This window comes from Hyperoodon ampullatus (assembly GCF_949752795.1).
Source record: "Hyperoodon ampullatus genome assembly, chromosome: 8".
Lineage (NCBI taxonomy): Eukaryota > Metazoa > Chordata > Mammalia > Artiodactyla > Ziphiidae > Hyperoodon > Hyperoodon ampullatus.
In genome coordinates, this window is record NC_136921.1 from 19984218 (window position 1) to 19997674 (window position 13457).

Here is a 13457-nt window from a genome sequence, read left to right on the forward strand (position 1 = left end):
TGTTTTCTTTGTTTCTATTTCATTTATTTCTGCTCTGATCTTTATGATTTCTTTCCTTCTGCTAACTTTGGGTTTTGTTTGCTCTTCTTTCTCTAGTTCCTTTAGGTATAAGGTTAGATTGTTTATTTGAGGTTTTTCTTGTTTCTTGAGGTAGGCTTGTATAGCTATAAACTTCCCTCTTAGAACTGCTTTTGCCACATCCCATAGGTTTTGGATCATCGTGTTTTCATTGTCATTTGTCTCTAGGTATTTTTTGATTTCCTCTTTCGTTTTTTCAGTGATCTCTTGGTTATTTAGTAATGTATTGTTTAACCTCCATGTGTTTGTGTTTTTTACGTTTTTTTCCCTGTAATTGATTTCTAATCTCATTGCGTTGTGGTCAGAAAAGATGCTTGATATGATTTCACTTTTCTTAAATTTACTGAGGCTTGATTTGTGACACAAGATGTGATCTATCCTGGAGAATGTTCTGTGCACACTTGAGAAGAAAGTGTAATCTGCTGTTTTTGGATGGAATGTCCTATAAATATGAATTAAATCTATCTGGTCTATTGTGTCATTTAAAGCTTGTGACCCTTATTAAGTTTTTTGTTTGGATGATCTGTCCATTGGTGTAAGTGATGTGTTAAAAGTCCCCCACTTTTATTGTGTTACTGTTGATTCCCTCTTGTATAGCTGTTAGCAGTTGCCTTATGTATTGAGGTGCTCCTATGTTGGGTGCATATATATTTATAATTGTTATATCTTCTTCTTGGATTGATCCCTTGATCATTACGTAGTGTCCTTCCTTGTCTCTTGTAACATTCTTTATTTTAAAGTCTATTTTATCTGATATGAGTATTGCTAGTCCAGCTTTCTTTTGATTTCCATTTGCATGGAATATCTTTTTCCATCCCCTCACTTTCAGTGTGTATGTGTCCCTAGGTCTGAAGTGGGTCTCGTGTAGACAGCATATATGTGTGTCTTGTTTTTGTATCCATTCAGCAAGCCTGTGTCTTTTGCTTGGAGCATTTAATCCATTCACGTTTAAGGTAATTATCGATATGTATGTTCCTGTGACCATTTTCTTAATTGTTTTGGGTTTGTTTTTGTAGGTTCTTTTCTTCTCTTTTATTTCCCACTTAGAGAAGTTCCTTTAGCATTTGTTGTAGAGCTGGTTTGGTGGCGCTGAATTCTCTTAGCTTTTTGCTTGTCTGTAAAGCTTTTGATTTCTCCATCAAATCTGAATGAGATCCTTGCTGGGTAGGGTAATCTTAGTTGTAGGTTCTTTCATTTCATCACTTTAAGTATATCATGCCACTCCCTTCTGGCTTGTAGAGTTTCTTCTGAGAAATCAGCTGTTAACCTTATGGGAGTTCCCTTGTATGTTATTTGTCGTTTTTCCCTTGCTGCTCTCAGTAATTTTTCTTTGTCTTAAATTTTTGCCAACTTGATTACTATGTGTCTCGGTGTGTTTCTCCTTGGGTTTATCCTGTATGGGACTCTCTGCACTTCCTGGACTTAGGTGGCTATTTCCTTTCCCATGTTAGGGAAGTTTTCGACTATAATCTCTTCAGATATTTTCTCACGTCCTTTCTCCATCTCTTCTCCTTGGACCCCTATAATGTGAATGTTGTTGCATTTAATGTTGTCCCAGACGTCTCTTAGGCTGTCTTCATTTCTTTTCATTCTTTTTTCTTGATTCTATTCCGCAGCAGTGAATTCTACCATTCTGTCTTCCAGGTCACTTATCCGTTTTTCTGCCTCAGTTATTCTGCTATTGATTCCTTCTAGGGTATTTTTCATTTCAGTTATTGTATTGTTCATCTGTTTGTTTGTTCTTTAATTCTTCTAGGTCTTTGTTAAACATTTCTTGCATCTTCTCAGTCTTTGCCTCCATTCTTTTTCCGAGGTCCTGGATCATCTTCACTGTCATTATTCTGAATTCTTTTTCTGGAAGGTTGCCTATTTCCACTTCATTTAGTTGTTTTTCTGGGGTTTTATCTTGTTCCTTCATCTGGTACATAGCTCTCTGCCTTTTCATCTTGTCTATCTTTCTGTGAATGTGGTTTTTGTTCCACAGGCTGCAGGATTGTAGTTCTTCTTGCTTCTGCTGTCTGTGCTCTGGTGGATGAATCTATCTAACAGGCTTGTCTAATTGTTTTTAAACACCTTAGAGATAGGGAAGATTGAAATGATTTTAGCGTGTTACCCAATTTTATTTTAAAATGAGATTTGTGTATGTGTGTTCATCACAGGTTGGAAAACCTGAGGACTTCTGGTAAGGTTCAATATGACTCTTCTGTGTATTTTATCATATTTTAATAATATAGATGTGGTTTGCCAGTGTAGGACCTTGGACTATTTTAGCTACAAAGGCTATTTTAGAAAAATCACTCTATTTTTAAAAAATAAATGAAGGAGTGATTCATTTATTAGTCATGCTAATCTAACTTAGGAATATAACATATGTCATTTGTTGTTTTGTTTTGTTTTCACAAAATATGTACCGCAAAATCATTAGAGTAAATCTGGCCTTTTTCCACCCATGTTTTTGACTTGCAAGTGCTTTACTCGTATAGATCACAGTGTTAATAAGCTACTGTTGTGACAAGAAATGTTTTGACCTCATTAAGGATATTATGCCTTCTTAGGACGCTCATGAATTTTTAAGTCAGTGCTTAGACCAGCTGAAAGAGGATATGGAAAAATTAAATAAAACTTGGAAGACTGAACCTGTTCCTGGAGAAGAAAATTCACCAGATATTTCAGCTACTAGAGTATACACTTGCCCTGTTATTAGTAATTTGGAGTTTGAAGTTCAGCACTCCATCATCTGTAAAGCGTAAGTAGTCTCTAAGAGAACCCTTTTCCCTTTTAATTCTTTACAGCAAGTCACTAAAACTCTTCTAGAAGGTTTTAATTCTTATCTTCATTCCTGTGTCATGGGGAAACATGAGTATAAATATCTTTGTTCAGTGTCTTTATCATCTATAAGAACACTTGGTGGGGTGAGAACTAAAGTGAACTTAGTTTGTCAAATGCCTTAGTGCTGACTAAATGGCTAATTTTGCTCTGCCTTTTGAGTGTGTGTGACTGTGTGTGTGGTTTTTTTCCTTTTAATCACTGTGGAAAATCAAGCTCTTCGAGAATACTTGTTCGTCTTTTTTTTTTTTATTATTATTATTTATTTATTTATTTTTTGCTTGAGTTGGATCTTTGTTGCTGCTCGCGGGCTTTCTCTAGTTGCGGCGAGCAGGGACTGCTGTTCGTCGTGGTGCTCAGGTTTCTCACTGCGGTGGCTTCTCTTGTTGCGGAGCACGGGCTCTAGGCGTGCAGACTTCAGTAGTTGTGGCTCGCAGGCTCTAGAGCTCAGGCTCAGTAGTTGTGGCACGTGGGCTTAGTTGCTCTGCAGTGTATGGGATCTTCCCAGGTCAGGGCTCGAACCCATGTCCCCAGCATTGGCAGGCAGATTCTTAACTACTGCGCCACCAGGGAAGCCCTCGTCTTTTCTTTTTCCCTGAAAAGACTCCCTCCTATTGCTTATTTTGTTGAACCAAATTGTTTTTATAAAAAATGGGTTGTTTTTTTTTTTTACAAGATACATTAAAATGTGAATGATTTTTAATTTTTGCAATGCTTTTTAACCACGTTTACATTAACTATTGAGACTTACCTACTACATTTAATTAATTTCCATACTCATTACCAGGACTCTCTACCAGGTGCTTCACATTAAAAGGTTCTATTTTGATTAATCTTCCAGTTATCAGTAGTACATCTCTGAATACATTTGTTTTCAGAGAGTGGAATTCTTCAGAGTCCACATATAAATAAGAATTAATTCTGTGGCTTTCACACATGACTTAATACAGAATTATTAAGTCAGACACAGCCTTCCCCCTCAACATACTACATATACTGTCCCATCCATATCCTGTTACTCTGACACTTAGGAGAAGTCTGATTTTGTTGATAATCTTTTTCTTCCTGAAAATCTGTGATATTCTTAATTTTTGAAATTCAGAGTTTCACTAATTTACATCTAGGTATTGACCCTTTTTCATTAATTTTGCGTTTAACATGATGGGGCTTTTTCATCTGAAGATTTGGGATTTTTTTCAGCTCAGGAAAACTATTCTCTAAACATTGCTTCTCTTCCATTTGTTCTGGAATTTTTTTAGGAATACTCAACAGCCATATGTTGGCTCTTCATCCTCTGTCTTTCATATTTACTTATTTTTCTTTTTTCTTTAATTTTTATTTATTTTTTGGCTGCATTGGGTCTTCATTGCTGCGCGTGGGCTTTCTCTAGTTGCAGCGAGCGGGAGCTACTCTTCCTTGCAGTGCACGGACTTCTCATTGTGGTGGCTTCTCTTGTTGCAGAGCATGGGCTCTAGGTGTGCCGGCTTCAGTAGTTGTGGCACATGGGCTCAGTAGTTGTGGCTTGTGGGGCTCTAGAGCACAGGCTCAGTAGTTGTGGCACACGGGCTTAGTTGCCCCTGGCATGTGGGATCTTCCCAGACCAGGGATCGAACCCATGTCCCCTGCATGGCAGGCAGATTCTTAACCACTGCACCACCAGGGAAGTCCCCTTTATTTATTTTTCTTAGGCTGCTCAAAATGATAGTGTTCAATGAGGTCTCTTCCAGCTATGACACTCTAGTATTTTTTACTAGAATTTTGAACATTCACATGGACACTACAAAGACAGTAGTTTTGCATCATTAGTCTGTGACATTGTTTATCTTCATGATTTCTTCAGTGTTTTTTTTCCCCCTAGTGGATAAATTATTTTTTAAAGAAAAGGTCTGAGTCTTATAAATACAGTTCATCATCTTGCAAAAGCTAGAGAGCCCATAGTATGATAGCCATCCCTCCCTTTCTTCTAATGCACTTTCCAAACAAAATTTGTTCAAGTCAGAGAGAGAAGCAGTTTGTCACTGTTAATATTTCATTTAACTGTGGGGTGTCAACTGAGTTTCTTTTGATAGGAAAATTTCTGTTGCCTGTGCTAGAAATGGCCACAGGCTTCACAGGAAGAAAGAAAGCTATGTCAAAGTGATGCCTGCTTCACTGGGCCAACAGCATCAGTCAGCCATTCCAGTTATGCAGCACCCAAATATTGGGTGTGCAGTTGAGGTGTGTGTACCAGTGCATGAAGTGACATGGCTCACAGTGTGTAGGCATGAAGCTGAATGCCAGGCATCCAGGCTGAACAGTGGCCCAAGAGTTGGCAAGCCCTGGAGGTAACAAGGTTCTCTGGGGCTGCAGCAGCAGTACAACTACCTCCTCGAAGGCCTTGCCTTAGTTGCTTTATTAGTCATTTTCTTTAAGACAACTCTTTAAAGATAAAATAGTTTCTGGCTGAAGGAAGATTCTATACACCTTATCCCTGAATTGTAATTTTCCATGTTTAGCCTCTGTCCCATCTGGCTGTAAGTTAGTCTGACCTGTTAACCAAATGTACTTAATTTTTTTAAACTGTTATAGTTTAGATTGACTGGTTTTCAATGATTATAAGCCATTTCAATATATTAGTAATATATTCTTGAATATGAAGAATTTGTATGAATTCTCCATTTAAAGAACTTAAAACATCTAAAACTAAGTACTTAATAATCCCCCATAAAACCTCCTTCTGCAGTCTTCCCTATCTCAGTAATGACAGTTCATTACTTAAAGTTTATCAGTACAACAGTGTGGTGTATTTCTTAACTTTTCTTTCTCTTGCACCCCTACATCCCATATGTCAGCAAACCCTTTGAGCTTTTCCTTCAAAATACAGCCAGAATCTGACCTCTTTTTACTACCTCCACTGACACCGCTGTGGTCCAACCCACCATCATCTCTTGCCTGGATTGTTGCAATACCTTCTGACTGATCACTGTGTTTCTGCCCTTGTCTCTCTGTAGTCTATTTTAAACACATTAGCCAAAGTGATCCATTTAAAATGGACATTAGTTCATGTCGGCCCTCTGCTCATAACCCTTAAAATAAAAGCTGAAATTCTTGCTATGATCTACAAGACTGCATGTGATTTGCCTTTTAGCAACCCCTCTGTCCCAGGTAACTCTCTTACTTCATCTCTTATCACTCTTTCCCCTTGCTCATTCTGTTCGAACCAAAGTAGCTTTCTTGCTTTATTTGTTTGTTTGTTTGTTTGTTTGTTTTTTTTTTTTTTTTTTTTTTTTATTTTTATTTTTTGCTTTATCACAAATTTAATCAGTTATATGTATACATATGTTCCCATATCCCCTCCCTTTTGCGTCTCCCTCCCACCCTCCCTATCCCACCCCTCCAGGCGGTCACAAAGCACCGAGCTGATCTCCCTGTGCTATGCGGCTGCTTCCCACTAGCTATCTACCTTACGTTTGGTAGTGTATATATGTCCATGCCGCTCTTTCACTTTGTCACAGCTTACCCTTCCCCCTCCCCATATCCTCAAGTCCATTCTCTAGTAGGTCTGTGTCTTTATTCCTGTCTTACCCCTATGTTCTTCATGACCTTTTTTTTTTCTTAAATTCCATATATATGTGTCAGCATACAGTATTTGTCTTTCTCTTTCTGACTTACTTCACTCTGTATGACAGACTCTAGGTCCATCCACCTCATTACAAATAGTTCAATTTCATTTCTTTTTATGGCTGAGTAATATTCCATTGTATGTATGTGCCACATCTTCTTTACCCATTCATCCGATGATGGACACTTAGGTTGTTTCCATCTCCGGGCTATTGTAAATAGGGCTGCTATGAACATTTTGGTACATGTCTCTTTTTGAATTATGGTTTTCTCAGGGTATATGCCCAGTAGTGGGATTGCAGGGTCATATGGTAGTTCTATTTGTAGTTTTTTAAGGAACCTCCATACCGTTCTCCATAGTGGCTGTACCAATTCACATTCCCACCAGCAGTGCAAGAGTGTTCCCTTTTTTCCACACCCTCTCCAGCATTTATTGTTTCTAGATTTTTTGATGATGGCCATTCTGACTGGCGTGAGATGATATCTCATTGTAGTTTTGATTTGCATTTCTCTAATTAGTAGAGATGTTGAGCATCCTTTCATGTGTTTGTTGGCAGTCTGTATATCTTCTGTGGAGAAATGTCTATTTAGGTCTTCTGCCCATTTTTGGATTGGGTTGTTTGTTTTTTTGTTATTGAGCTGCATGAGCTGCTTATAAATTTTGGAGATTAATCCTTTGTCAGTTGCTTCATTTGCAAATATTTTCTCCCATTCTGAGGGTTGTCTTTTGGTCTTGTTTATGGTTTCCTTTGCTGTGCAAAAGCTTTTAAGTTTCATTAGGTCCCATGTGTTTATTTTTGTCTTTATTTCCATTTCTCTAGGAGGTGGGTCAAAAAGGATCTTGCTGTGATTTATGTCATAGAGTGTTCTGCCTATGTTTTCCTCTAAGAGTTTGATAGTGTCTGGCCTTACATTTAGGTCTTTAATCCATTTTGAGCTTATTTTTGTGTATGGTGTTAGGGAGTGATCGAATCTCATACTTTTACATGTCCCTGTCCAGTTTTCCCAACACCACTTATTGAAGAGACTGTCCTTTCTCCACTGTACATTCCTGCCTCCTTTATCAAAGATAAGGTGACCATATGTCCGTGGGTTTATCTCTGGGCTTTCTATCCTGTTCCATTGATCTATCTTTCTGTTTCTGTGCCAGTACCATACTGTCTTGATTACTGCAGCTTTGTAGTATAGTCTGAAGTCAGGGAGCCTGATTCCTCCAGCTCCATTTTTCATTCTCAAGATTGCTTTGGCTATTCGGGGTCTTTTGTGTTTCCATACAAATTGTGAAATTTTTTGTTCTAGTTCTGTGAAAAATGCCAGTGGTAGTTTGATAGGGATTGCATTGAATCTGTAGATTGCTTTGGGTAGTAGCGTCATTTTCACAATGTTGATTCTTCCAATCCAAGAACATGGTACATCTCTCCATCTATTTGTATCATCTTTAATTTCTTTCATCAGTGTCTTATAATTTTCTGCATACAGGTCTTTTGTCTCCTTAGGTAGGTTTATTCCTAGATATTTTATTCTTTTTGTTGCAATGGTAAATGGGAGTGTTTCCTTGATTTCACTTTCAGATTTTTCATCATTAGTATATAGGAATGCCAGAGATTTCTGTGCATTAATTTTGTATCCTGCAACTTTACCAAATTCATTGATTAGCTCTAGTAGTTTTCTGGTAGCATCTTTAGGATTCTCTATGTATAGTATCATGTCATCTGCAAACAGTGACAGCTTTACTTCTTCTTTTCCAATTTGGATTCCTTTTATTTGCTTTTCTTCTCTGATTGCTGTGGCTAAAACTTCCAAAACTATGTTGAATAAGAGTGGTGAGAGTGGGCAACCTTGTCTTGTTCCTGATCTTAGTGGAAATGGTTTCAGTTTTTCACCATTGAGGACGATGCTGGCTGTGGGTTTGTCATATATGGCCTTTATTATGTTGAGGAAAGTTCCCTCTATGCCTACTTTCTGCAGGGTTTTTATCATGAATGGGTGTTGAATTTTGTCGAAAGCTTTCTCTGCATCTATTGAGATGATCATATGGTTTTTCTCCTTCAATTTGTTAATATGGTGTATCACGTTGATTGATTTGCGTATATTGAAGAATCCTTGCATTCCTGGGATAAACCCCACTTGATCATGGTGTATGATCCTTTTAATGTGCTGTTGGATTCTGTTTGCTAGTATTTTGTTGAGGATTTTTGCATCTATGTTCATCAGTGATATTGGCCTGTAGTTTTCTTTCTTTGTGACATCCTTGTCTGGTTTTGGTATCAAGGTGATGGTGGCCTCGTAGAATGAGTTTGGGAGTGTTCCTCCCTCTGCTATATTTTGGAAGAGTTTGAGAAGGATAGGCGTTAGCTCTTCTCTAAATGCTTGATAGAATTCGCCTGTGAAGCCATCTGGTCCTGGGCTTTTGTTTGTTGGAAGATTTTTTATCACAGTTTCAATTTCAGTGCTTGTGATTGGTCTGTTCATATGTTCTATTTCTTCCTGATTCAGTCTTGGCAGGTTGTGCATTTCTAAGAATTTGTCCATTTCTTCCAGGTTGTCCATTTTATTGGCATAGAGTTGCTTATAGTAATCTCTCACGATCTTTTGTATTTCTGCAGTGTCAGTTGTTACTTCTCCTTTTTCATTTCTAATTCTATTGATTTGAGTCTTCTCCCTTTTTTTCTTGATGAGTCTGGCTAATGGTTTATCAATTTTGTTTATCTTCTCAAAGAACCAGCTTTTAGTTTTATTGATCTTTGCTATTGTTTCCTTCATTTCTTTTTCATTTATTTCTGATCTGATTTTTATGATTTCTTTCCTTCTGCTAACTTTGGGATGTTTTTGTTCTTCTTTCTCTAATTGCTTTAGGTGCAAGGTTAGGTTGTTTAGTCGAGATATTTCCTGTTTCTTAAGGTGGGATTGTATTGCTATAAACTTCCCTCTTAGAACTGCTTTTGCTGCATCCCATAGGTTTTGGGTCGTCGTGTCTCCATTGTCATTTGTTTCTAGGTATTTTTTTATTTCCTCTTTGATTTCTTCAGTGATCACTTCGTTATTAAGTAATGTATTGTTTAGCCTCCATGTGTTTGTATTTTTTATAGCTCTTTTCCTGTAATTGATATCTAGTCTCATAGCATTGTGGTCAGAAAAGATACTTGATACAATTTCAATTTTCTTAAATTTACCAAGGCTTGATTTGTGACCCAAGATATGATCTATCCTGGAGAATGTTCCATGAGCACTTGAGAAAAATGTGTATTCTGTTGTTTTTGGATGGAATGTCCTATAAATATCAATTAAGTCCATCTTGTTTAATGTATCATTTAAAGCTTGTGTTTCCTTATTTATTTTCATTTTGGATGATCTGTCCATTGGTGAAAGTGGGGTGTTAAAGTCCCCTACTATGATTGTGTTACTGTCGATTTCTCCTTTTATGGCTGTTAGTGTTTGCCTTATGTATTGAGGTGCTCCTATGTTGGGTGCATAAATATTTACAATTGTTATATCTTCTTCTTGGATCGATCCCTTGATCATTATGTAGTGTCCTTCTTTGTCTCTTCTAGTAGTCTTTATTTTAAAGTCTATTTTGTCTGATATGAGAATTGCTACTCCAGCTTTCTTTTGGTTTCCATTTGCATGGAATATCTTTTTCCATCCCCTTACTTTCAGTCTGTATGTGTCTCTAGGTCTGAAGTGGGTCTCTTGTAGACAGCATATATATGGGTCTTGTTTTTGTATCCATTCAGCCAATCTGTGTCTTTTGGTGGGAGCATTTAGTCCATTTACATTTAAGGTAATTATCGATATGTATGTTCCTATTCCCATTTTCTTAATTGTTTTGGGTTCGTTATTGTAGGTCTTTTCCTTCTGTTGTGTTTCTTGCCTAGAGAAGTTCCTTTAGCATTTGTTGTAAAGCTGGTTTGGTGGTGCTGAACTCTCTCAGCTTTTGCTTGTCTGTAAACGTTTTAATTTCTCCATCAAATCTGAATGAGATCCTTGCTGGGTAGAGTAATCTTGGTTGCAGGTTTCTCTCCTTCATCACTTTAATTATGTCCTGCCACTCCCTTCTGGCTTGTAGAGTTTCTGCTGAGAGATCAGCTGTTATCCTGATGGGGATTCCCTTGTGTGTTATTTGTTGTTTTTGCCTTGCTGCTTTTAATATGATTTCTTTGTGTTTAATTTTTGACAGTTTGATTAATATGTGTCTTGGCGTATTTCTCCTTGGATTTATTCTGTATGGGACTCTCTGTGCTTCTTGGACTTGATTAACTATTTCCTTTCCCATATTAGGGAAGTTTTCAACTATAATCTCTTCAAATATTTTCTCAGTCCCTTTCTTTTTCTCTTCTTCTTCTGGAACCCCTATAATTCGAATGTTGGTGCGTTTAATGTTGTCCCAGAGGTCTCTGAGACTGTCCTCTGTTCTTTTCATTCTTTTCTCTTTATTTTGCTCTGCATTAGTTATTTCCACTATTTTATCTTCCACCTCACTTATCCGTTCTTCTGCCTCAGTTATTCTGCTATTGATCCCATCTAGAGTATTTTTCATTTCATTTATTGTGTTTTTAATCGATGCTTGATTCATCTTTAGTTCTACTAGGTCCTTGTTAACTGTTTCTTGCATTTTGTCTATTCTATTTCCAAGATTTTGGATCATCTTTACTATCATTATTCTGAATTCTTTTTCAGATAGACTGCCTATTACTTCTTCATTTGTTAGGTCTGGTGGGTTTTTATCTTGCTCCTTCTCCTGCTGTGTGTTTTTCTGTCTTCTCATTTTGCTTATGTTACTGTGTTTGGGGTCTCCTTTTTGCCGGCTGCAGGTTCGTAGTTCCTGTTGTTTTTGGTGTCTGTCCCCAGTGGCTAAGGTTGGTTTAGTGGGTTGTGTAGGTTTCCTGGTCGAGGGGACTAGTGCCTGTGTTCTGGTGGATGAGGCTGGATCTTGTCTTTCTGGTGGGCAGGTCCACGTCTGGTGGTGTGTTTTGGGGTGTCTGCAGACTTTTTATGATTTTAGGCCATCTCTCTGCTAATGGGTGGCGTTGTGTTCCTGTCTTGCTAGTTGTTTGGCATAGGGTGTCCAGCACTGTAGCTTGCTGGTCGTTGAGTGAAGCTGGGTGCTGGTGTTGAGATGGAGATCTCTGGAAGATTTTCGCCGTTTGATATTATGTGGAGCTGGGAGGTCTCTTGTGGACCAGTGTCCTGAAGTTGGCTCTCCCACCTCAGAGGCACAGTACTGACTCCTGGCTCCTCAATTTGGGATGATTTGTTGTCTATTCATGTATTCCACAGATGCAGGGTACATCAAGTTGATTGTGGAGCTTTAATCCGCTGCTTCTGAGGCTGCTGGGAGAGGTTTCCCTTTCTCTTCTTTGTTCTCACAGCTCCCGGGTCTCAGCTTTGGATTTGGCCCCGCCTCTGCGTGTAGGTCGCCGGAGGGCGTCTGTTCTTCGCTCAGACAGGAAAGGGTTAAAGGAGCAGCCTCTTCGGGAACTCTGGCTCACTCAGGCCGGGCGGGAGGGAGGGGCACGGAGTGCGGGGCGAGCCTGCAGCGGCAGAGGTCGGCGTGACGTTGCACCAGCCCGAGGCGCGCCGTGCGTTCTCCCAGGGAAGCCGCCCCTGGATCCCGGGACCCCGGCAGTGGCGGGCTGCTCAGGCTCCCGGAAGGGCGGTGTGGACAGTGACCTGCGCTCGCACACGGGCTTCTTGGCGGCGGCAGCAGCAGCCCCAGCGTCCCACGCCCGTCACTGGGCTCCGCGCTTTCAGTCGCGACTCGCGCCCGTCTGTGGAGCCCCTTTAAGCAGCGCTCTTAATCCCCTCTCCTCGCGCAGCAGGAAACCAAGAGGGAAGAACAAGTCTCTTGCCTCTTCGGCAGCTCCAGAGTTTTCCCGGACTCCCTCCCGGCTAGCTGTGGCACATTAGCCCCCTTCAGGCTGAGTTCTCGCCGCCAGCCCCAGTCCTCTCCCTGCGCTCTGACCGAAGCCCGAGCCTCAGCTTCCAGCGCCGCCCGCCCCGGCGGGCGAGCAGACAAGCCTCTCAGGCTGGTGAGTGCCGCTCGGCACCGATCCTCTGTGCGGGAATCTCTCCGCTTTGCCCTACCCAGGTATGTGGGGAGTTTCTTGCCTTTTGGGAGGTCTGGGGTCTTCTGCCAGCGTTCAGTAGGTGTTCTGTAGGAGTTGTTCCACGTGTAGCTGTATTTCTGGTGTATCCGTGAGGAGGAAGGTGATCTCCGCGTCTTACTCTTCCGCCATCTTACCCGGAAGTCCTGTTTGTTTGTTTTTATTTATTGTTTGTTTGTTTATTTATGGCTGCATTGGGTCTTCGTGGCTGTGCACGGGCTTTCTCTAGTTGCGGTGAGTGGGGGCTACTCTTCATTGTGGTGTGTGGGCTTCTCATTGTGGTGGCTTCTGTTCAGAGCACGGGCTCTAGACATGTGGGCTTCAGCAGCTGTGGCTTGTGGACTCTAGAGCACATGGGCTTCAGTAGTTGTGGCACATGGGCTTAGTTGCTTCGTGGCATGTGGGATCTTCCCAGACCAGGGGTCGAACCCATGTCCCCTGCATTGGCAGACAGATTCTTTTCTTTTTTCTTTTTTAAATTAACTTTTATTAGAGTATAGTTGACATACAGTGTTTTGTTAGTTTCTGCCATACAGCAAAGTGTATCAGTTATACATATACATACATCCACTCTTTTTTGATTCTATTCCCATATAGGTCATTCCAGAGTATTGGGTAGAGTTCCCTGTGCTATATAGTAGGTTCTTACTAGTTATCTGTTTTATATAGTAGTGTGTATATGTAACTCCCAATCTCCCAACTTATCCCCCCCACTTTTCCCCCTTGGTTACCATAAGTTTGTTTTCTACATATGTGACTCTATTTCTGTTTTGTAAATAGGTTCATTTGTACCATATTTTTCAGATTCCACATATAAGCAATATCATACGGTATTTGTCTTTTTCTGTC

The 13457-nt window shown here is 39.9% G+C and overlaps 1 protein-coding gene across 2 annotated transcripts in view; it reads left to right on the forward strand.

Annotated features, from left to right (window-relative positions):
• USP37 (ubiquitin specific peptidase 37) overlaps positions 1–13457 on the forward strand; it is a gene marked incomplete at its 5' end in the record, with an annotated part of 91763 nt that overhangs the window by 37664 nt on the left and 40642 nt on the right. For both annotated transcript variants that reach the window (XM_079710240.1, XM_079710241.1), the window contains one exon: positions 2634–2824. In XM_079710240.1, coding sequence (XP_079566366.1) covers positions 2634–2824 — 191 coding nt within the window. The remainder of the gene's footprint in view (positions 1–2633; positions 2825–13457) is intronic.